Here is a 23,928-nt window from a genome sequence, read left to right as displayed (position 1 = left end):
TATGGTCTACAGCTTTAGGTAATCTAACACAGGAGAGCAAAACCTCGAGTCTTAATATTAGAGATCGCGCACCAGCGGTTTTTAACAAAGCGACAAACATCCCCCCCGTGAGCATACCCAACAATGTTGTTCTTTTCTCTACACACACAGCTCTATAGTATTACATATACTGTCGTCATACAACAATGATCCCAATTATTACCTACAACAATAACTTTACATTACAAATCAGATACTGTGAGCTTAAAACTCTACTAAGAAAAATATGATTTACCTAACTCTGTTAGACAGTCATTACCATTTTCATAAATTACACTTACAAATTCCTCCCACCTGTTGTTATACAGTAATAACCATCAAAATATTTATGTTATGAAAAGCCATATAGAAGTTTAGTACTTTATTTTCAGTCTGGACAACGAGATAAGTAGATATACTCACACCCATTGAAATATACACTACATGTCCAAAAGTATGTAAACACCTTCTTGTCGACCATCTTACTCCAAAATCATGGGCCTTAATTTGGAGTTGGTCCCGCCTTTGCAGTTATAACAGCCTCCATTGTTCTGGGAAGGCTTTCCACTATATTTTGGAACACATCATGGAAACCAAGGAGCCTAGCCCAAACCATGAAATACAGCCCCAGATCATTATTCCTCCTCCAAACTTTTCAGCTTGAAATATGCATTGGGACAGGCAGCAGTCTCCTGGCATCCGCCAAACACCGATTCGTCTATTGGACTACCAGATGGTCAAGCGTGATTCATCACCCCAGAGAACGCGTTTCCACTGTTCCAGAGTCCAATGGCGGCGAGCTTTAAACCACTCCAGCCGATGCTTGGCATTGCGCATGATCATCTTAGGCTTGTGTGGGGCTGCTCAGCCATGGAAACCCATTTCATGAAGCTCCCGAAAAACAGTTATTGTGCCGATGTTGCTTCCAGAGGCAGTTTGGAACTCGTTAGTGAGTGTTGCAAACGAGGACAGACGATTTTTATGCTCTATGCTTCAGCATTCGGCGGTCCAATTCTGTGAGCTTGTGTGACCTATCACTTTTCGGCTGAGCTGTTGTTTCCACTTCACAATAAAAGCACTTACAGTTGACTGAGGCAGCATTAGCAGGGCAGAAATTTGACCAACTGACTTGTTGGAAAGGTGGCATCCTATGACGGTGCCAGTTTGAAAGTCACTGAGCCCCTCAGTACGGACCATTCTACTGCCAATGTTTCTCTATGGAGATTGCATGGCTGTGTGCTGGATTTTACATAACTGTCAGCAACGGGTGTGGCTGAAATAGCCAAAACCACTAATTTGAAGGGGGGGTGTTAACATGCTTTAAGATATATAGAATATTTACTGTATTTTTTTGCTCAGAAAACATACTTTTGGCCATAGTATACCTCTCCCAACGTGACTATTTGTTAAGTCCAGGCATATTACCAGCCAATCCCACTATTTAGGAAGATTCGGGATTGTGCAACAATATGGACTATAACACACACCCTGAGGGAGAGAGATGGGTTCAACTAGTGTATGGTGTACTAAGATATACATGTCCATTATTTATTCTTGGAAGTGGCTTCATTGATTGTAACAAATGTGAGTACAGGGGGAAAGGGGATACCTATGAGCACAGGGAATAGTATTTACCCAGATCTTATCACACACACAGGATTAATCCTGCCCACCCTCCCCTGGTACCCATAACGACTAGGGATGTGACAATTACATAACAAATCGTAATGTTTAAAACAGCCATTTATCAGTTTTCCATTAAAACAATATATATATTTTTTTTTAAATCCATGCAAATTCATAATGATGCTGCCAGCAACGGTTTGCGTATCACGATGCATCTCTTCCAGATGGTTAAGCATTGCACCTGTACTACCATTTCTGTTAGAGGTCAACTGATTATGATTTTTCAACGCCGATACCGACGATTGGAGGAAGAAAATAAGCCGATACCAATTAATCGGACGATTTTTATTTATTTGTAATAAATGACAATTCCAACAATGCTGAATTAATTTTTTATTTTACCTTTATTTAACTAGGCAAGTCAGTTAAGAACAAATTCTTATTTTCAATGACGGCCTAGGAAGTGGGTTAACTGCCTGTTCAGGGGCAGAACGACAGATTTGTACCATGTCAGCTCGGGGATTTGAACTTGCAACCTTGAAAGTCACTGAGCCCCTCAGTACGGACCATTCTACTGCCAATGTTTCTCTATGGAGATTGCATGGCTGTGTGCTGGATTTTACATAACTGTCATAACTGTTACTAGTCCAACGCTCTAACCACTAGGCTACCCTGCCGCCCCGAACACTTACTTTAACTTAATATAATACATAAATAAAATCAATTTAGTCTCAAATAAATAATGAAACATGTTCAATTTGGTTTAAATAATGCAAAAACAGTGTTGGAAAAGAAAGTAAAAGTGCAATATGTGCCATGTGGAAAAGTAAAAGTGCAATATGTGCCATGTAAAAAAGCTAACGGTTAAGTTCCTTCCTCAGAACATGAGAACATATGAAAGCTGGTGGTTCCTTTTAACATGAGTTTTCAATATTCCCAGTTAAGAAGTTTTAGGTTGTAGTTATTATAGAACTATTTCTCTCTATTCCATTCCACCGCTGCTGCTGCCTTCCACCGCTCAGTCAGACTGCTCTATTAAATCACATACTTGATTATAATATAATAAACACAGAAATACGAGCCTTTGGTCATTAATATGGTCAGATCAAGAAACTTATTTCGAAAACGAAACGTTTAATCTTTCAGTGAAATACGGAACCTTTCCGTATTTAATCGACCGGGTGGCAAACCCAAGACTAAAATTGTTATTTTTTATTTCACCTTTATTTATCCAGGTAGGCTAGTTGAGAACAAGTTCTCATTTAGAACTGCGACCTGGCCAAGAAAGTAAAGCAGTGCGACACACACAACACAGAGTTACACATGGAATAAACAAGCGTACAGTCAATAACACAATAGAAAAAAGAAAGTCTATATACATTGTGTGCAAATGGCGTGAGGTGGTAAGGCAATAAATAGGCCATAATAGCAAAGTAATTACAATATAGCAAATTAACACTGGAGTGATAGATGTCCAGATGATGTGCAAGTAGAAATACTGTGCAAAAGAGCAGAAAAGTAAATAAAAACAATATGGGGATGAGGTAGGTAGATTGGATGGGCTATTTACAGATGGCTATGTACAGCTGCAGCGATTGGTTAGCTGCTCAGAAAGCTGATGCTTGAAGTTAGTGAGGGAGATATAAGTCTCCAGCTTCAGCGATTTTTACAATTCGTTCCAGTCATTGGCAGCAGAGAACTGGAAGGAAAGGCAGCCAAAGGAGATGTTGGCTTTGGGGATGGCCAGTGAGATATACCTGCTGGAGCGCGTGCTACGGGTGGGTGTTGTTATCGTAACCAGTGAGCTGAAATAAGGCGGAGTTTTACCTAGCATAGACATAGATGACCTGGAGCCAGTGGGTCTGGCGACGAATAGGTAGTGGGAGCCAGCCGACTAGAGCATACAGGTCGCAGTGGTGGGTGGTATATGGGGCTTTGGTGACAAAACAGATGGCACTGTGATAAGACTGCATCCAGTTTGCTGAGTAGAGTTTTGGAGGCTATTTTGTAAATGACATCGAAGAAGTCGAGGATTGGTAGGATAGTCAGTTTTACGAGGGTATGTTTGGCAGAGTGAGAAAAGGAGGCTTTGTTGCGAAATAGCAACTATTTGGGCATAGACCTGGAAAGTATGACAGAACTTTGCAGGCTAACACCCCCCCCCTTTGGTAGTTCTATCTTGACGGAAAATGTTGTAGTTGGGAATGAAAATTTCAGAATTTTTGGTGGCCATCCTAAGCCAGGATTCAGACACGGCAAGGACATCAGGGTTGGCGGAGTGTGCTAAAGCAGTGAGTAAAACAAACTTAGGGAGGAGGCTTCTGATGTTAACATGCATGAAACCAAGGATTTTTCGGTTACGGAAGTCAACAAATGAGAGTGCCTGGGGACACGCAGGGCCTGGGTGAACCTCCAAATCACCCGAGGAACAGAGGAGGAGTAGGATGAGGGTATGGCTAAGGGCTATCAAAACTGGTCATCTAGTGCGTTGTTACATTGCATAACCTTCAATGTTACGTCATCCTTGTGTAAAATTCGGACAAATTAATGAGGGTCTTTGTTAGGAATAAACGGCCTTTCAACAGTTCAAGGTGCTGGCTACTATATTGCAACTACAGATTTAGAATAATAATTATATTTCCATGATTCCAACAGTTCAATTAACTAGGCCTATATTTTGTTGCACATATACTGCGTGGCAGTGTGGAAATGATAATACAGTAAGCGTGCAGTAAATTTAGAAATGGATCAAAATGCTGAAAATAATTTTTGTTTGGAGTAGGATTAAACAGTATGAACGGAGAATGCCCCATTGAAATCCCTTATTTGTGTTGCCACCCGTGTGTCATTAACTACTCAAAGCATATTTGAACTTTTATTTAAAAACATAAAATACCATCAACTACCGCCATACCATCAAAAAGTGATTAGATTTGTCTATAGCACCGAGCCATAGATCTATCCTGTTTGATTAGCCATCAATCTGACAAATATACACTGTGTACAAAACATTAAGGGCACCTTCTTAATATTGAGTTTCGCACCCACCCTTTTGCCCTCAGAACAGCCTCAATTCGTCAGGACATGGACTCTACAGGATGTCGAAAGCATTCCACAGGGATGCTGGCCCATGCTTTCCACAGTTGTGTCAAGATGGCTGGATGTCCTTTGGATGGTGGACCATTCTTTGGAAATTTCACCACATAGGAAATTGTTGAGTGTGAAAAACCCAGCAGCGTTGCAGTTCTTGACAAACTGGTGTGGCTGGCATCTACTACCGTACCACATTCAAAGGCAATATTGTCTTGCCCATTCAGCCTCTGAATGGCACACAAACAATCTAGTTAGGTCTCAATTGTCTCAAGGCTTAAACATCCTCCCCATAATCTACACTGATTGAAGTGGATTTAACAAGTGACATCAATAAGGGATCATAGACTGACCAGGTGAAAGCTATGTCATGGAAAGTGCAGGTGTCCTTAACTTTTGTACACTGTGTATATGCACACAAACAAACAAAAACAATCTGGCAACTAAGAGCTTTATAAAAAAAAATTGATTGATGACTGATTGAATACAAGTGCTATATAGCTTTATGATGATACTGTATCTGTGTGTGTTATGTGATTTGATTGATTGGTTGATTGAAAGTGCTGTATAGCATCATGATTTAGTTTATTAGAATTCTCATTAAATGTTTCTGATGCAGCTGCTACTCTTCCTTGGGTACCACATGATTATACTGTGTGTGTGTGTGTGTAAAATGGGAGGCGTGTTGTAACTATGACAATTTATTATGGAAACCCCTGAGGTGATTGTTAGAATAGTATGTGTATGGTTGAGGAAAAGAAAGTGAGGGAGGGAGAGTGTGTGTCAGTGAAAAAGAGATATTATTATCCTGACCACAATTTATGCTTTGGAAGGTAATTCTGTATATACCGGGGTATTTGGAAATAGCCACAGGAGGGTTTTTCAATACCGTTGAAACATTTTCTTTGAAGCTTTTCAAAACATTTGAATATTTGTATCTATTTTTTAGGTAAATATCTGCAGTCAACTTGTGCAATGCGTTAGGAGATGACGCAGATCGCTTTATTAATTTCACAGGTCACAGGTCATTATTTTACATTATGAAGCTCAAGTAGTTCACCAGAACAGTTGAGCCAGTCAGGTGTTTGTTTGTAAACGCGGGAGCAGGCAAGTCCAGCTGTGTATTGACGGGGGTCGCGTTTTATATTGAAAGTCAGTTTTTTTTTTCTTTCTTCAATCAAGTGATCAGGGAGATGGAACTATAGTTTTCCTTCACAGGAAATACATTAGTGCAACACATTTGGCAGTAAATAGCTTCATTTTCATCAGATGACAGAAGTCCAACACGACTTGGCGACAATGAAAAAGCCAAGTATCTTTTTCAAAAACTATGCATGGCCACCATATTTTAATGTTTAGGCCTATCATAGGAAGAATGTAGTCAGCTACATTTCCTAATGTTTTGCTTCAAGTTGATCTTGCATTTTACCAGAGAAAAATAGGCTGTAGTGCTGTCTGCTGATAGAATGCCTGATGGTGATGATAGAATGCCATTTTTTAAATTCTCCTCCGAGTTTAGAAGTGCAACTGAAGCACAAAATTATTCCAATGCCGAGCAGAAATTACAATAAGAATTTTAGATATGCATTTACAAAACGCAGCAAGATATTTCTTTTGCGTTTTATGTTTTTCCCCTGCATGAAAAATGCAGAATTCTGTGTTAGCAAGTTAAACTTCGGGGTTGTGTTATCTAAGTAAGCGGCTGAATTGATAAGGTGACGGGGCATCATATTGTGTTAGCTTTCTGCTGTGTTTGAGAACTCAAAGCCCCTTGGATTAGTTATTTGCACAGCTGCTATTTTGATTTCCTTGCATTTTTTCTCCTCTCAGTTCTTAGGCCTGTCTGCTCCTCCCCCCTATTCTCCGAGCAGAGCAGGCAGGCCTGTTGCCCTAGCGACTTCAGGACTCCACACAGACACAGCTGTAGATAAGCAGCTAGAGAGCCAGTGCCGTTCTTTCTTCAGACAAGCATGCCTCAAAACTGTTCATTTGCACAATGTCTCTCGTTCACATCTGCTTGTAAATGTCGAAACTCACCAAAAATGACATTCGGTAGCTCCTATGTATAACTTTATGGGCAGGATTGCAGGTCTTTGCAATTTGTTTATTTTCGTTTGGCTCGTTAGCATATTTAATTAGCAGCCTACATGGAAATTCGCCATTACTTGTGCTTATTTTGTTAGCATTCTGGTACTAGACGCCCAATGGGCTTTCTTGAGTTTTCTGGCGCCCCCTTGTGTACTAAGCCGGTAATAATGTAATTCCAGGGGTGAGAGGACAGTATGACGATATGAAAATCTGGATATCGCCCAACCCTACCACAATGGAATAATATTTGTTCCTCTGATCCCCTCTGTTACTGTTCCTCTAGTTCAGTGAAAGCAAGGGAAGTGATGTGGAGAGACAGGGCTCAGCAGCAGGCAGGGAGGAAGAGTTAAGATGATGGGAGGGATAGAGATGTGGAGAGGGAAGGAAGAGGAACATTGAGAGGGAGAGCACACCAGAGGGGAGTCTATAGTTCCAAGCATGTGCAAAGCTGTGAAGGCAAAGGGTGGCTACTTTGAAGAATCTCAAACACAAAATATATTTTAATTTGTTTAACACTTTTTTTGGGTACTACATGATTCCATATGTGTTATTTCATAGTTTTGATGTCTTCACTATTATTCTAAAATGTAGAAAAAAGTTAAAATAAAGAAAAACCTTTGGACACACCTGCTCATTCAAACGTTTGACTGGTACTGTACGTTTTCACCTTTCCACAGAGGGGTCCTATTAGTGTGTTACCCAAACTGTTCGGACACTATACAGACAGAAGTTGGCAGATTGGCTGTGCCGAGTCCCAAGACGCTTGTGGGGGTCGTAGAGCAAAACAGATACCACCATCGTGTTCGTGAGAGTCTCTTTCCATAGAGGGGTCATACTAGTTTGCAGGCCAAACCGTTCGGACACTACAGATGATTGTACGAGAAGACCGATTTTCTGGATGTCTCATGGTCTGACAAACACCGATCTCGCTCTGCCACTTTTCACCGCAGATGCGGAAGTGCAACATCGGCGGATGCGGTGCATTGATTAGCATCCAACACGAAAAAAAACAGATGCATCTTGCTTAAACTGATATTTTTATGGGGATTTTATTTTATTTTTTCGCAGGGGAGCAGACATCAACTCCTGGGGGTTAAAGAGTTGTGCTCTTTAAATTTAAGTTCACTTGTAATTGTCATTTATTAATTGTTTTTGAGCTGTGTCTGTTTGAAAATGTGAGAAATTGTACTTTATCTTGAAAAGTCTCAGTAACCTACAGCAGCATTATAGAATTCCATTGGCGTCTAAAAGGGTTAGGAATGCGACACTCCATCTTAACTCCTCAAATTTTACTGGATTGGTTGAACACTGCAGAAGACAACCTCCAACAGTTTTTTTTCTTTCATTCTCATAAAGGATTTAGTGGAGGAACTAGGTTCAGCTGTTTATTTTATGCCTGGCTACATAAATTAATCTATCGGCAATCAAAGCTGTATCTCGCAATGGAATGTTGTATCTGGCAATTTCTTGGCTTACAATGTCTCGCAACTTCAGTAAAGCAGGGCCCATCAACATGCAACAGACTGAAGACTGAACACACACCCACGTTATTTGAGCGTGTGAATGCTAAGCATCACGTCTTGAGGAAACCTGGCACCATCCCTACGGTGTAGCATGGTGGTGGCAGCATCATGCTGTGGGAATGTTTTTCAGCGGCAGGGACTGGGAGACTAGTCAGGATGGAGGAAAAGATGAACAGAATAAATTAGAGAGATCCTTGATGAAAACCTGCTCCAGAATCCTCAGGACCTCAGGCTGGGGTGAAGGTTCACCTTCCAACAGGACAACGACCCTAAGCACACAGCCAAGAAAAAGCAGAAGTAGCTTCGAGAGAAGTCTCTGAATGTCCATGAGTGGCCCAGCCAGAGCCTGGACCTGAACCCAATCAAACATCTCTGGAGAGACATGAAAATAACTGTTCAGCAACGCCCCCCCCATCCAACTTGACTGCGCTTGAGAGGAGAGAGAGAGAATAGCAGAGAATAATGGGAGAAACTCCAAATACAGGTGTGCCAAGCTTGTAGCATCATCAACATGCACTGTCAACTGTGGGATTTTATATAGACAGATGTATGCCCTTCCAAACCATGTCCAATCAATTGAATTTACCACAGGTGGACTCCAATCTAGTTGTAATAACATCTTAACGATGATCAATGGAAACAGGATGCACCTGACCTAAATTTCGAGTCTCATAGCAAAGGGTCTGAATACTTATAAATAAGGATTTTTAAAATTTTTATACATTTGAAAAAGTTTCTTAAAAACCTGTTTTCGGTTAGTCATGATGGGGTATTGTGTTTTGATTCCTGAGAAGAAAAAAAATTAAATCAGTTTTAGAATAAGGCTGCAAAGTAACTAAATGTCGTAAAAGTCAAGGGGTCTGAATACTTTCCGAAGGCACTGTGCCATTTTTTTATGTCGAAGTCTCTACCTTCATCAAATGTAAAAAACACCATTTCAAATTTTGCTACATAAGACCGAATCGAGCCGGTCGGTCACATATGAATACCCCCCTGGCTCGCCTGGGGGCGTATTTGGGGCGGCAGGGTAGCCTAGTGGTTAGAGTGTTGGACTAGTAACTGGAAGGTTGCAAGTTCAAGCCCCCATGCTGACAAGGTACAAATCTGTCGTTCAGCCTCTGAACAGGCAGTTAACCCACTGTTCCTAGGCTGTCATTGAAAATAAGAATTTGTTCTTAACTGACTTGCCTGGTTAAATAAAAGGAAGAAAAAAAAAAGTATTTTAAAAAGAGCGAGGGAGAAGGGGCAGGCAAAACAAAACATTGTGCGCACGTGTCTCAGTCATCTGAATCTCTCAATGTCTTGACTCGCAAATTCACAAAAGTAGCCAAAAGTTAACATTTTTCTCAGGTTTTATTTAAAATTGCACAACTTCACCCAGGCCTTTATAGCCCATCTAGTTAGGCTATAATGTGGAAAATAATGTTTTGTGATAACTGAACTGTGATTTGAACTTTGTTATTAGGGGTGTGCACGTTTAAACTTTTTTTTTTATGTACAACCGTCCCCTAGCCTTAGCACCATGCCTCTTATTTCATTCTACCCCCTTAGCCCTCACCTACGAACCTGGCTATTCCTTCCATGCTGACTTCCCTAATGTAAGTTACAGGCGTCTGTCAGTTTTTAAACACAGACTCAATTACAACAAAGTGTTTTAGGTGTCCTCCGCAGTCCTGAAATATGGCCCTACCCTCACTATGCACACACACGGCAGGGTTTCCATTAGGAAAATGCAGCACCGGACATTTGACCAGCAGCATTTTAATTTAATGGACCAATATACATTGGGTGCATGATTGGGATGTCCACCCACGGTGCTCAGAATGACAGAAATCACCTTTATATTATGGTTCTTTGTCTTAACAGAACATGCACCTGCGTGCGTCCTTCTTAACAAATTCCAAAGCACATCTTCAGAAGAAGCCAAGAAGACAAGTAACAAACAGCAAAATCACTAGCCTATGTCAATATAAAATCCCCCATAGTAGAAAAGTTTAAGGTAAGTATACATGTTAAGCCAACTTGCATCTGTTATTTGTTCTGTTATTTAATGTTTCAACTAATTAATCTGGTTGTTATATTCATTATTTTTAAATTATAAACCAATTCACGTGTTTTGTTATTAAGTTCTTGCCAATGTGTAAGTTCCCACTCGTGGCCAGTCTCAAAGCTGCAAAAAAAAAACATTGGCTTTGAGGCTACCCTCAGATAAACACTTAAAACATATATTTTTAGTAGGCTTTCAGATAAGTGATCATATTTTATCTACAATTGAGACTAATGTGCTGATATATGCACGATAGCCTATTTCATGAGCATTCATTCCCATTTCTTACCAATTGAATATATGGGTTTTTCATGCTAGCAGTTGTGCCTGCATGTCAGTCTCACTGTAGCAACATAACTTGATGAACGAACTACAAGGTAGACTTCAAGTATTCACAGCTTACATTTTTCAATGCATTTTGTCTTATTTTGCAGTTAAATTAACCTAGACCCCTTCCCTTCCTCATTTTGTTACGTTCCAGCCTTATTCTAAAATTGATTCCATTTTTTTCTCTCATCAATATACACACAATACCCCATAATGACAAATCGAAAACCGGTTTAGAAATGTTCGCAAATGTATTAAAAATTAAAAACAGAAATACCTTATTTAACTAAGAATTCAGACCAGAGATGTTTGAGGAGCAGGTGTCCACATTCTTTTGGTAATGTAGTGTAGATTCCATTTTTGTAAATTTGACATTCATCTCAGGTGGGTTTAAAGGGTACAAAAAGCACTCCCTCTATACATAATGTAAATGACAATGAAGCATTATTGTTCAATATGCTCAATACTAACTTAGCACAATATTCTAGTTTATAAAGTATATTTATACCCCAAACCATTGGTTTCCAATATGTTATGAGTAGACTTTGCAATTCCGTCTTTCTCACCATAAACTTTTGTTCCAATTAAGGCCAGTATGATCCTATTACGCCTGGTTGGCATTGAAACACATGTGAATAGGTGTGTTGATATGCCTAATAATCAATGAACATGAGCAAAAATATATATACATTTCTTCAGATTTAAACTGATTAAAACACACAAAAACTAGTCATGCATATTGTGGATCTAGCTATGGTGCCTTTACCAAGATTAAAATCAATTATAAACATTTGTACCCTCTCAAAGACGTTTGGAGTGAACAAGTAGTCATTGATGCAGAGAGAGAATAATTAGATCAGGGTTGAGGGATATCAGGGACAGAAGACCTACAAAGTGGTGGACAAAATTGCAAACAAATGGAGGGACAAGAAGATGACTATTGGGCGACCACTCATGTACTTTTTGGGTGGGGGCTTATTGATGCCTTTCATTCATCCATCCAGGTGACTCTGTTTTTTGGTCCACCACCGGTATCTTTTTAATACATAGATAGAGATTTAAAACGGTCTTCAGATAGGCTTTAGGGAGACAAGTAGATTAACAAGAATAGCAGTACAGCAAATGTAAATTAAATTTCAGATAATTCATTGAAAGTTGTGTGTGTGTGTGTTACGGTCATCTTTACATTGCTTCTTATCCAGAGGAACAGTGTGGGTGCAGGGTTGAGTTCTAACTAGGGATGCAGGATATATCGGTGAACATATCGGAATCGGCCGATATTAGCTAAAAATGCCAACGTTGGTATTGGCCCGATGTCTAGTTTAACGCCGATGTGATAAACCGATGTCAAAGCTGACATGCATACCAATATAACATAGGTGAATTACGTAATGACACCACATAAAATGTTGCGCTACACGTGCAACATAGCATTCCCATCCTAGCCCACAATGTCTGCTGTGTGGGTATTGGCGGGAACTGGATATTGTCGGGAACTGGAACACGAGGTCGTACACGTCGATGAGAATACAGACCATGGAAGAATTGGGACATTTTCAGCTTCCAGCGACATGGGGTCGTGCATTATCATGCTGAACCATGATGAATGGAACGACAATGGGTGCATTTAAATTGCCATCGATAAAATGCAACTGTGTTCGTTGTCTGTAGCTTATGCTTTGCCATACCATACAGTCACCATGGGGCATTCTGTTTACAACGTTAACATCAACAAACCGCTCATCCACACGATGCCATACAAGTGGTCTGCCGTTGTGAGGCCGGTTGGACGTACTGCTAAATTCTCTAAAGCGACCTTGGGAGGCGGCTTATGGTAGAGAAATGAACATTAAAATATTAGGCAACAGCTCTGGAGGACATTCCTGCAGTCTGCATGCCAACTGCACACTCCCTCAAAACTTGACATCTGTGGCATCGTGTTGTGACACAAAACTGCACATTTTAGAGTGTCCTTTTATTGTCCCCAGTTCCTTGATATGCTACACCTGTCAGCAGGATGGATTATCTTGGCAAAGGAGAAATGCTCACTAACAGGGATGTAATAAGATAAAGAAGCTTTTTGTGCATATGATACATTTCTGGGATCTTTTATTTCAGCTCATGAAACATGGGAGCAACACTTTACACGTTGCATTTATATTTTTGTTCAATGTAAAATGTTAAAGTTTCAAACAATTAAGTATATGTTTTCTAAATGCATACTGCCTCCAGCTCATTGCAAAGTGGTGTGTGACGCGCTGAAGCTTGCCGACCTTTGCCCATATGCACTTGAATGGTGAATGGGAAGAGCACTTCAATTAGCCTTCCAGTTGAGAAATAAAAAATAGAAGAACTTTTTAAATCGTGGCCATAAAACTGTTAACACAGGATTGCATTTAGAATTGTTAGGCAACGATTGGGCTTATAAAAGCACGTTCCACTCCAGCAGCAACGAATGAGCGGATGTTTGAGAAGTTGTAGCAGCAGCTTGTGCCGTCTGAACGATTTTCGCTCATAGGCTCTGTATCTGCATGTATGTGATAAACATAACTAACGAAAAATATACACGTGTCAATTTAATTCTACTTAAATTATTCAAATTATCCTACAGACCGATAAGCATGATCGGGTCAAATGTATTTCCATCAATGAATAGGCTAAAAAGCATTATTTTGCAATGGGATTTTTCCATCTTCTCCCGGTAAATTGTCCAGCGCCAGTTTCAATTATTGGATTTTATTTTATTTAAAAAAATTGGCCAGCTACTACCGGCTAACGGAAACCCTGACACACACGGGTCAGAGTTCAAACTAAGTAGCATTCCACAACCATCAACAGCTTCCATAGACTAAAGTGGTAAACATCGCTCGATTAGCGCAAACACGCACTCACTACTACACCTTGTTACCCCCTTAACAATAAACCTATCCAAAATAACCATTGTGTCAAATGTGACTGTACATTACATGTGTATGCCCTCCTCTACCCCTGGCTCCCACACAAAGGAACCAAAAATAACACATTGGGGACATCTGTGCCGGACCCTGAGCCGTGTAACCCTAAACCCTCCACTTAATGCTCCCCATCCCCTAATACCCCCACATACCAGGGATGGGGGGACCGGGGCACAACAAATGTTTCCCTACAAAGGCCAGAGTTCAAACAGTAGAGTTGTCTCTCTGCCTCACAAACACACGCTTGTACACTTATGCGGGTGCAACTTGGCAGAAGGCTGGAGATAAAGGAGGGAGATTTCCCTTCCAACCTGGTAAATCAGACAAGAACATCCACAGCCAGGGGGCTGTCATCCCCTCCTAAGCCCAGGCATCTTAACCCCTCCCTGGACTGAGAACTCACCGTGGCCCCAGGCCTGACCTGCTATTCCCAGAGGGGTTTTGCCTCAGCTTAGACAAGAGTGAGAGAAAGAGGAGATCCCACACACAAACAAAGAGGGGACCACAAAGGGAGCCGCAAAAAGGCCTTTATAAGCAAAGCATTCTGGGTGAGTGGTGGTGTCGTGTAATGTTTATTTATAAACAGCCCTAAAATCAGATCATAAAAGGAAGGCATATTCAATTGATGATAGGTGTGTGTATATGGTGATACAGGACAGCTATGCGGTTTTAGACAAGTATAAATACACTAGAAAACACACTACAAACACCCAGCCGCCCTTTTTGGCTCCAAATCACTGGAAACTAACTTGGAGCTACTTGGCTTTCCACTGTCAGAAGTTTAATCTGAGTCAAGATCTTTCGTTTTCAAAGTTACTTCTTAGAACTGCTTATTTTAGGGTTTATACAGTTGAGTAGGGGTTGAATTAACCATAGAATTAGAACTTCCTCTAATTTTATAGAAGGGGAGAATCCTGTGTATTTCACTGATAACTTACTGAGTCGCAGTTCAGCTCTGAAGCAGAATTATACAGGACAGCCCTGGGCTTAATGATGGTCCTATCTATTCTACTGTCACAGAATGAGGTGTGAAATTAAGCTGGGTTAAGACCAAACCCAAGGCTCAGGGCTACACAGATACAGATATGGCACACCCGTTAATGTTGGTATCAGTCACTCGCTCTCACAGAGCTGAACCAAACACACAAGCACACGCCCTGACCTCTATTAGGGAACACAATGGCGCTGTAAGGGGATCCCAATAAACAGCTCCCTGAGGATAACTGGAACACCAGAGGTATGTGTGGATATTGTTAGAGCTCATTCAATTAATACAGGCGAGGTGTGTGTGGTGACCAGCTACAGGTAAACCCCTGACTAAAATCAGAACTTTATCACCTTCAGCATCCCCTGCTGCCCCTAAGGCTACGAGGAAAAAGTACGCACTGTTGCTACCTCACAGTCCAACCACAGACGATGAAACGAGATGGAGCAAATGTATTCAGAATCAGACATTACATTTGTCAATGCAAAAAATGAAAAGGGATTATCACAATAGAAGAAGAAAAAAATGTGGAAGTAAAAGTAGTGGTGTGTGAGAGGCTGGTCTTGGACTGCCCTCTAGTGGGATTTGCTCCAGCATTCATACTTGACCAGTCGTTCGCTACAGTACACCCAGCAGGACGTAACTCACCTCTCTACCCTTGTGTGTAACGAGCGCGGCCAGTGGCTTGGCGTAGAAGCGGCTGAAGCTAAAGCCCAGACAGCCGTACATACTGTTAGCCGTCAGCTTCAGAGCCTTCTGACGGATGTCATACTGCACACAGAGACAGAGAGATAGGACTGTGTTACTCAAGAAAAGCCACCACCTACGCATTTCAGCTTCAAGCAAGTGTGGTCTGGGTTATGAGTAACAAATCAGAGGTTTCTGAAACTGAAAATCACAACAGAGAGAAACCTGACAGCAGAAGTCGTTATGCATGTACCTGCAGGTAAAGGTCAGGGTTGATGTCTTGTGCTTTCATCAGCTGTTTCACTTGTTTACGTCGTTCCACCAGCTTGCGAATCTCTTTGGGAAGAATTCCCATCTCCAGGTCGGCGTCCGGCACCTCTGGAATCTCATCAGGGTCATGCTCCTTTTGGCAGAGAAACAAGAAGTGGTACTGTTCAAATACACACACACACACACACAGTGAGTCTCTCTCCGACTAAGACACACATACACACACCTCAGTCTTCTTGCGTGTGCTGTGGGCCTCTCTCTGTACGGTGGTGAAGCAGATGTTGAACTCTTGAATGATGGAGGGGTACAGACTGTTGAAGTCCAGCAGCAACACAAACTTATCATAGAAACCTACGGGGAGTGAATAGGAGTTACTCCTCACAGACCATTTCATCAAAATAAAATACATTTCGGTGCCACTCAGAATTCTTTGCTCCGGTGAATGTCACACTCTAGGGTGCATTCTGACTAGCAGGGTACTTCATAGAAACACACGTGTCATTTTGATGGTGTAAATATATATATTTTTTTACATAGCATGATTCATATTAAACAAAGTCTGTAACAAAACAATAGTTACTACACACACCTTGTTCAATATGAAACCTAACGGGACTGTCCGTTTTATGGAACACACAAACCTTTTTCTGACAGTATGCAGGAAGCGAGTACAGTAGCCTCAAACAAAAACCATTTTATTTGGAGGGGGATTACATTTCCAGGAATGATTAAAAAAACACTTGAAAACAATCCAATCCATGCTACAGTACTATTGATGAGGTGTGTAGACAACACTTAAGGTAAGGACAGGAGAACGTCCCCACATATTACTTTGTTACAGCATGGACATTTTGGGGCGAAATTCACACAGAATGTTACAAAAACATAATAGAAACTTGAGACTTCATAATGCACATATTGACCCCCACCACCCCGACTCACCCACTTTGGGGTCCAGTACCAGTCCACCTGCATAGGCTGCTTTCTTTCTTCTACTCTTCCCTTTCCCAGAATCCCCCTCCTCCTCTCCCTCTGCCTGAGTGAGGGAATGTGAGAGAGCAAAATGGAGAAAGTGAGATGGAGAACAAGAAAAAAGTAGAGAGAAAGTGAGAAAAGGAGAGGTGAAGGTAAGAGAGAAAGGAAGAAAGTCCGTCTTGCAGTAGGTCCATACGGTGAGTGAGTGATGACAGACAAATCTAAAATGTTTTATTACATTGGTAGGTTTCCTGTTCCTTTCAGTGCCAAAACCTAAATAAGCCAGACCTCAAAATCCCTAAAAACATGTGTTTAGACTTTAGTTTAGTGCATTTCTCTACCCTCTGGCTACAACACAAAGGAAACAAAATCAAGTGTCTAGTATTGGCATCATGCAAGTGTGTATACCAGTTCTTGTTGGGCCTTCTTGAAGGAGGGTTTGTCAGGCACGATGTAGTTCTTGTCATGGAAGGCATGGAGCAGCAGATACTCATTCCTTTCAGAACGACCCCCCATCAGAGTACGAGACTAGAGCGAGAGAGTGAGACGAGAGAGAGAAAAAGAGAGAGCGGGTTCATGTGTTAAGAATTACTCAGCATTTCACTCAACGGTGCGCGTGTCTCTCTCTCACCAGTACGTTGCCTGCTATGTTTGTGATCTGCAGGGCGAGAGGCAGCACGTTGAGCTCACACATGATCTGGAGGATCAGCTTGGCATCCGTCCATGTCAACTCCAACAGGTACAACAGGTGGGGGGAGTCACTGATGGAGGGACAGACACAACAGGACCTTTACAGCTGAACTTTAGATTTTTATTGTGGGACCAAGCACTCATATGTAGAGGCACACACACACCTGTAGAGGTTTTTGATGTTCTCAGCAGGTATAGTGGCTCGCTCAGTCTTCAGCACCTGAGCAGCCAGCTCAGTCAGGTGGTAGCTCTTACAGCGAATCAGCTCCTTGGCTGAAATCTCAACGTCACACACCAGACGGCCACAGGTGGCGCTCTTCTCTGCAAAGCCACTGCGACCCTACGCAGCACAGGCACCAGAGAGGAAGACCATTAACACCCACTCGAACCTCCACTATCCTTTGCTGTAAGGCCTAGATATGGACCAAAGCCACTGCAAAGGAGTGAGACATGTCTCCTTCATTATGCTTGCACTTTAGCTCAGTGTGCTAACATAATATTGAGTTGCTCTGAGGACCCAGGTTTCGAGTCCCTGATACTCACCCCTAGTTTGGGCATGTTGGACCTCTTGAGGCGTCCGATCTTGGACCAGTGGGGGACCTTACACACAGTGATTCTCTGAAGGAGCACTTCCAGGTCAAAGCCAAATATATCATGACCCTACAGGAAATAGACGAGAAGAGAGGTCAGCTGGGGTGTAAATATAGAGAGCAGTAATACACAGTGGATTCTGAAAGTATTCAGACCCCTTCCCTTCCACATTTTCTTAAGCCTAATTCTAAAATGTAAATTATTTTTCACTCAATCTACACACGATACCCAATAATGACAAAGCGAAAAGAGGTTTATTTTTTTTGTTGCAAATGTATAAAATAAAAATACCTTATTTACATTCAAAAGTTTGGGGTCACAGACATGTCCTTCTTTTCCATGAAAACATACATGAAATGAATTGCAAAATGAAAAGGAAATATAGTCAAGACACTGACAAGGTTAGAAATAATGATTTTTAATTGTGTCCTTCAAACTTTACTTTCGTCAAAGAATCCTCCATTTGCAGCAATTCTAGTTGTCAATTTGTTGAGGTAATCTGAAGAGATTTCACTCCATGCTTCCTGAAGCACCTTCCACTCCATGCTTCCTGAAGCACCTTCCACAAGTTGGATTGGCTTGATGGGCACTTACGTACCATACAGTCAAGCTGCTCCCAAAACAACTCAATAGGGTTGAGATCCGGTGACTGTGCTGGCCACTCAATTATAGACAGAATAACAGCTGACTTCTTCTTCCCTAATTAGTTATTGCATAGTTTGGAGCTGTGCTTTGGGTCATTGTCCTGTTGAAGGAGGAAATTGGCTCAAATTAAGCGCCGTCCACAGGGTATGGCATGGCGTTGCAAAATGGAGTGATAGCCTTCCTTCGTCAAGATCCCCTTTACCTTATACAAATCTCCCACTTTACACCACCAACAATCACCCCCAGGCCATCACATTGCCTCCACCATGCTTGACAGATGGCATCAAGCACTCCTCCAGCATCTTTCATTTTTTTCTGCATCTCACAAATGTTCTTCTTTGTGAACCGAACACCTCAAACTTAGATTTGTCTGTCCATAACACCCGTTTCCAATCTTCCTCTGTCCAGGGTCTGTGTTCTTTGCCCATCTTAATCTTTTACTTTTATTGGCCAGTCTGAGATATGTTTTTTTCTTTGCAACTCTGCCTAGAAGGCCAGCATCCCAGAGTCGCCTCTTCACTGTTGACGTTGAGACTGGTGTTTTGCGGGTACTATTTAATGAAGCTGCCAGTTGAGGACTTGTGAGGCGTCCGTTTCTCAAACTAGACACTTGAATTTGCACCACTCGTTCTATTCTGGTTAGAGCCAGTTTGCGCTGTTCTGTGAAGGGAGTAGTACACAGCGTTGTACGAGATCTTCAGTTTCTTGGCAATTTCTCGAATGGAATAGCCTTCATTTCTCAGAACAAGAATAGACTGACGAGTTTCAGAAGAAAGTGCTTTGTTTCTGGCCATTTTGAGCCTGTAATCGAACCCACAAATGCTGATGCTCCAGATACTCAACTAGTCTCAAGAAGGACAGTTTTATTGCATCTTTAATCAGAACTAGTTTTCAGCTGTGCTACCATAATTGCAAAAGGGTTTTCTAATGAACAATTAGCCTTTTAAAATGAAAAACTTGGATTAGCTAACACGATGTACCATTGGAACACAGGAGTGATGGTTGCTGATAATGGGCCTCTGTACACCTACAGTGGCAAGAAAAAGTATGTGAACCATTTTAAATTACTTGGATAGCTGCATCAATTGGTCATCAAATTTGATCTGATCTTCATCTAAGTCACAGCAATAGACAAATATAGTGTGCTTAAACTAATAACATACAAACTATTGTATTTTTCCTGTCTATAATGAATACATAATTTAAACATTCACAGTGTAGGTTGGAAAAAGTATGTGAACCCCAAGGCTAATGACTTTTCCATAAGCCAATTGGAGTCAGGTGTCAGCTCACCTGGAGTGCAATCAATGAGACGAGATAAGAGATGTTGGTTTGAGCTGCCCTGCCCTATAAAAAAAACCTCAGAAAATTTGAGTTTGCTATTCACAAGAAGCATTGCCTGATGTGAACCATGCCTCGAACAAAAGAGATCTCAGAAGACTGAAGATTAAGAATTGTTGACTTGCATAAAGCTGGAAAGGGTTACAAAAGTATCTCTGTTCATCAGTCCACACTAAGACCAATTGTCTATAAAATGGAGAGAAGTTCAACACTGTTGCTATTCTCCCTAGGAGTGGCCATCCTGCAAAGATGACTGCAAGTGTACAGCACAGAATGCTCAATGAGGTTAAGAAGAATCATATAGTGTCAGCTAAAGACTTACTGAAATCTCTGGAACATGCGAACATCTCTGTTGACGAGTCTACGATACGTAAAACACTAAACAAGAATGGTGTTCATGGGAGGACTCCACGGGAGAAGCCACTGCTGTCTAAAAAACAACAACATTGCTGCACGTCTGAAGTTTGCAAAGGTGCACCTGGACGTTCCACAGCGCTATTGGCACAATATTCTGTGGACAGATGAAACTACAGTTGAGTTGTTTGGAAGGAACACACAACACTATGTATGGAGAAAAAAAAGGCACAGCACACCAACTTCAAAACCTCATCCCAACTGTAAAGCATAGTGGAGGAGGCATCATGGTTTGGGGCAGCTTTGCTGCCTCAGGGCCTGGACAGCTTGCGATCATCGACGTAAAAATAAATTCCCAAGATTATCAAGACATTTTGCAGGAGAATATTAGGCCATCTGTCCCCCAATTGAAGCTCAACAGAAGTTGGGTGATGCAACAGGACAACGACCCAAATCACAGGAAGTAAATCAACAACAGAATGGCTTCAACAAAAGAAAATTTGCCTTCTGGAGTGGCCCAGTCAGACTCCTGACCTCAACCCGATTGAGATGCTGTGGCATGACCTCAAGAGAGCAGTTCACACCAGACATCTCAAGAATATTGCTGAACTGAAACAGTTCTGTAAAGAGGAATGGTCCAAAATTCTTCCTGACTGTGCAGGTCTGATCCGCAACTACGGAAAACATTTGGTTGAGGTTATTGCTTCCAAAGGAGGGTCAACCAGTTATTAAATCCAAGGGTAAGAAGGGCGGGGGTGTATGCCTTATGATCAACGAGTCGTGGTGTGATAATAACAACATACAGGGACTCAAGTCCTTTTGTTCACCTGACCTAGAATTCCTTACAATCAAATGCTGACCGCATTATCTATCAAGATAATTCTCTTCGATTATAATCACAGTCGTGTATACCCCCCCAAGCAGACATCGACAGCCCTGAAAGAACTGAATTGGACTCTATGTAAACCACATATCCTGAGGCTGCATTTATTGTAGCTGGGGATTTTAACAAGGCTAATCTGAAAACAAGGCTCCCTAAATTTTATCAGCACATCAAATGCGCGACCCGGGCTGTAAAAATCCTGGGTCATTGTTATTCTAACTTCTGCGACGCATACAAAGCCCTCCCTCGCCCTCCTTTCAGCAAATCTGACCACGACTCCATTGCTCCCAGAAACAAAAATAGAAAACGCCCGTGCTCAGGTCTGTTCAACACTGGTCCGACCAATCTGATTCCACGCTTCAAGACTGCGTTGATCACGTGGACTGGGATATGTTCCGGATAGCGCCGAACAACAACATTGACGTATACGCTGATTCGGCAAGCGAGTTTATTAGCAAGTGCATTGGTCATGTTGTATCCACGGCGAATATTAAAACCTTCTGCAACCAGAAACAGTGGATTGATGGCAGCATTTGCACAAAACTGAAAGCGCGAACCACTGCTTTTAATCAGTAAAAGGCAACCAGAAACATGACAGAATACAAACAGTGTAGCTATTCATTCCGCAAGGCTATCAAACAAGCTAAGCGTCAGTATAGAGACAAAGTAGAGTCGCAATTCAACGGCTCAGACACGAGAGGTATGTGGCAGGGTCTACAGTCAATCACGGACTACAAAAAGAAAACTAGCCCTGTCGCAGACCCCAACGTCTTGCTCCCAGACAAACTAAACAACTTCTTTGCTCGCTTTGAGGACAATACAGTGCTACCGACACGGCCCACTACCAAAACCTGCGGGCTCTCCTTCACCGCAGCCAACTTGAGTAAAACATTTAAATGTGTTAACCTTCGCAAGGCTGCAGGCCCAGATGGCATTCCTAGCCGTGTCTTCAGAGCATGCGCAGACCAGCTGGCTGGTGTGCTTATGGACATACAGTGGGGCAAAAAAGTATTTAGTCAGCCACCAATTGTGCAAGTTCTCCCACTTAAAAAGATGAGAGGCCTGTAATTTTCATCATAGGTACACTTCAACTATGACAGACAAAATGAGAAAAAGAAATCCAGAAAATCACATTGTAGGATTTTTAATTAATTAATTTGCAAATTATGGTGGAAAATAAACAGTCACACTCCAAGCTCAGCAATTAACACCCTAGTACCCTCCAAACTCGTCATTCAGCTCGAGACCCTGGGTCTCAACTAGAGGTCGACCAATTAATCGGAATGGCCGATTAATTAGGGCCGATTTCAAGTTTTCATAACAATCGGAAATTGGTATTTTTGGACACTGATTTTGCCTTTTTTTTTTACACCTTTAAATAGTCTTTATTTAACTAGGCAAGTCAGTTAAGAACACATTCTTATTTTCAATGGCGGCCTAGGAACAGTGGGTTAACTGCCTGTTCAGGGGCAGAACGACAGATTCGTACCTTGTCAGCTCGGGGGATTAATTCTTGCAACCTTACAGTTAATTGGTCCAACGCAATAACGACCTGCCTCTTGTTGCACTCCACAAGGAGACTGACTGCCTGTTACGCGAATGCAGCAAGCCAAGGTAAGTTGCTAGCTGGCATTAAACTTGTCTTATAAAAAACAATCAATCAATCAATCATAATCACTAGTTAACTTCACATGGTTGATGATATTACTAGAGATTATCTAGCGTGTCCTGAGCTGCATATAATCGGACTGAGCATACAAGCATACAATTATCTAAGTATCTGACTGAGCGGTGGAAGGCAGAAGCAGGCGCGTAAACATTCATTCAAACAGCACTTTTGTGTGTTTTGCTAGCAGCTCTTCGTTGTGCGTCAAGCATTGCGCTGTTTATGATTTCAAGCATATCAACTCCCGAGATGTGGCTGGTGTAACCGAAGTGAAATGGCTGGCTAGTTAGCGCGCGCTAATAACGTTTCAAACGTCACTCGCTCGCTCTGAGCCTTGGAGTGGTTGTTTCCTTTGCTCTACATGGGTAACGCTGCTTCGAGGGTGGCTGTTGTCGTTGTGTTGCTGGTTCGAGCCCAGGGAGGAGCGAGGAGAGGGACGGAAGCTATACTGTTACACTGGCAATACTAAAGTGCCTATAAGAACATCCAATAGCCAAAGGTTAATGAAATACAAATGGTATAGAGGGAAATAGTCCTATAATTCCTATAATAACTACAACCTAAAACTTCTTACCTGGGAATATTGAAGACTCATGTTAAAAGGAACCACCAGCTTTCATATGTTCTCATGTTCTGAGCAAGGAACTGAAACGTTAGCTTTCTTACATAGCACATATTGAACTTTTACTTTCTTCTCCAACACTTTGTTTTTGCATTATTTAAACCAAATTGAACATGTTTCATTATTTACTTGAGGCTAAATTGATTTTATTGATGTATTATATTAAGATAAAATTAGTGTTCATTCAGTATTGTTGTAATTGTCATTATTACAAATAAAATTTGGCCGATTAATCGGTATTGGCTTTTTTGGTCCTCCAATAATTGGTATCGGCGTTGAAAAATCATAATCAGTCTCAACCCCGCCCTGTGCAACTGGGTCCTTGACATTCTGACGGGACGCCCCCTGGTGGTGAGGGTAGGAAACAACATCTCCACCTCGCTGATCCTCAACACTGGGCCCCACAAGGCTGCGTTCTCAGCCCTCTCCTGTACTCCCTGTTTACCCATGACTGCGTGGCCAAGCACGCCTCCAACTCAATCATCAAGTTCGCAGACGACACTACAGTGGTAGGCTTGATTACCAACAATGATGAGATGGCCTACA

General features: G+C 41.7%; 1 protein-coding gene across 1 annotated transcript in view; it reads right to left on the bottom strand.

The window, feature by feature from the left end:
- The window catches only part of pola1 (polymerase (DNA directed), alpha 1), a 93,124-nt gene that overhangs the window by 48,776 nt on the left and 20,420 nt on the right, over window positions 1-23,928 (bottom strand). The window contains exons 19-26 of the mRNA XM_024403227.2: window positions 17,824-17,940; window positions 17,445-17,620; window positions 17,222-17,351; window positions 16,999-17,118; window positions 16,558-16,651; window positions 15,842-15,966; window positions 15,599-15,748; window positions 15,307-15,429 (exon numbers count right to left, since the gene is read on the bottom strand). Of these exons, the coding sequence (XP_024258995.1) occupies window positions 15,307-15,429; window positions 15,599-15,748; window positions 15,842-15,966; window positions 16,558-16,651; window positions 16,999-17,118; window positions 17,222-17,351; window positions 17,445-17,620; window positions 17,824-17,940 (1,035 nt within the window). The remainder of the gene's footprint in view (window positions 1-15,306; window positions 15,430-15,598; window positions 15,749-15,841; window positions 15,967-16,557; window positions 16,652-16,998; window positions 17,119-17,221; window positions 17,352-17,444; window positions 17,621-17,823; window positions 17,941-23,928) is intronic.

Source organism: Oncorhynchus tshawytscha, linkage group LG16, assembly GCF_018296145.1.
Source record: "Oncorhynchus tshawytscha isolate Ot180627B linkage group LG16, Otsh_v2.0, whole genome shotgun sequence".
NCBI classification, from domain to species: domain Eukaryota; kingdom Metazoa; phylum Chordata; class Actinopteri; order Salmoniformes; family Salmonidae; genus Oncorhynchus; species Oncorhynchus tshawytscha.
Note: the sequence above shows the minus strand (reverse complement) of the source record. Positions and strands in the feature narration are given on the sequence as shown.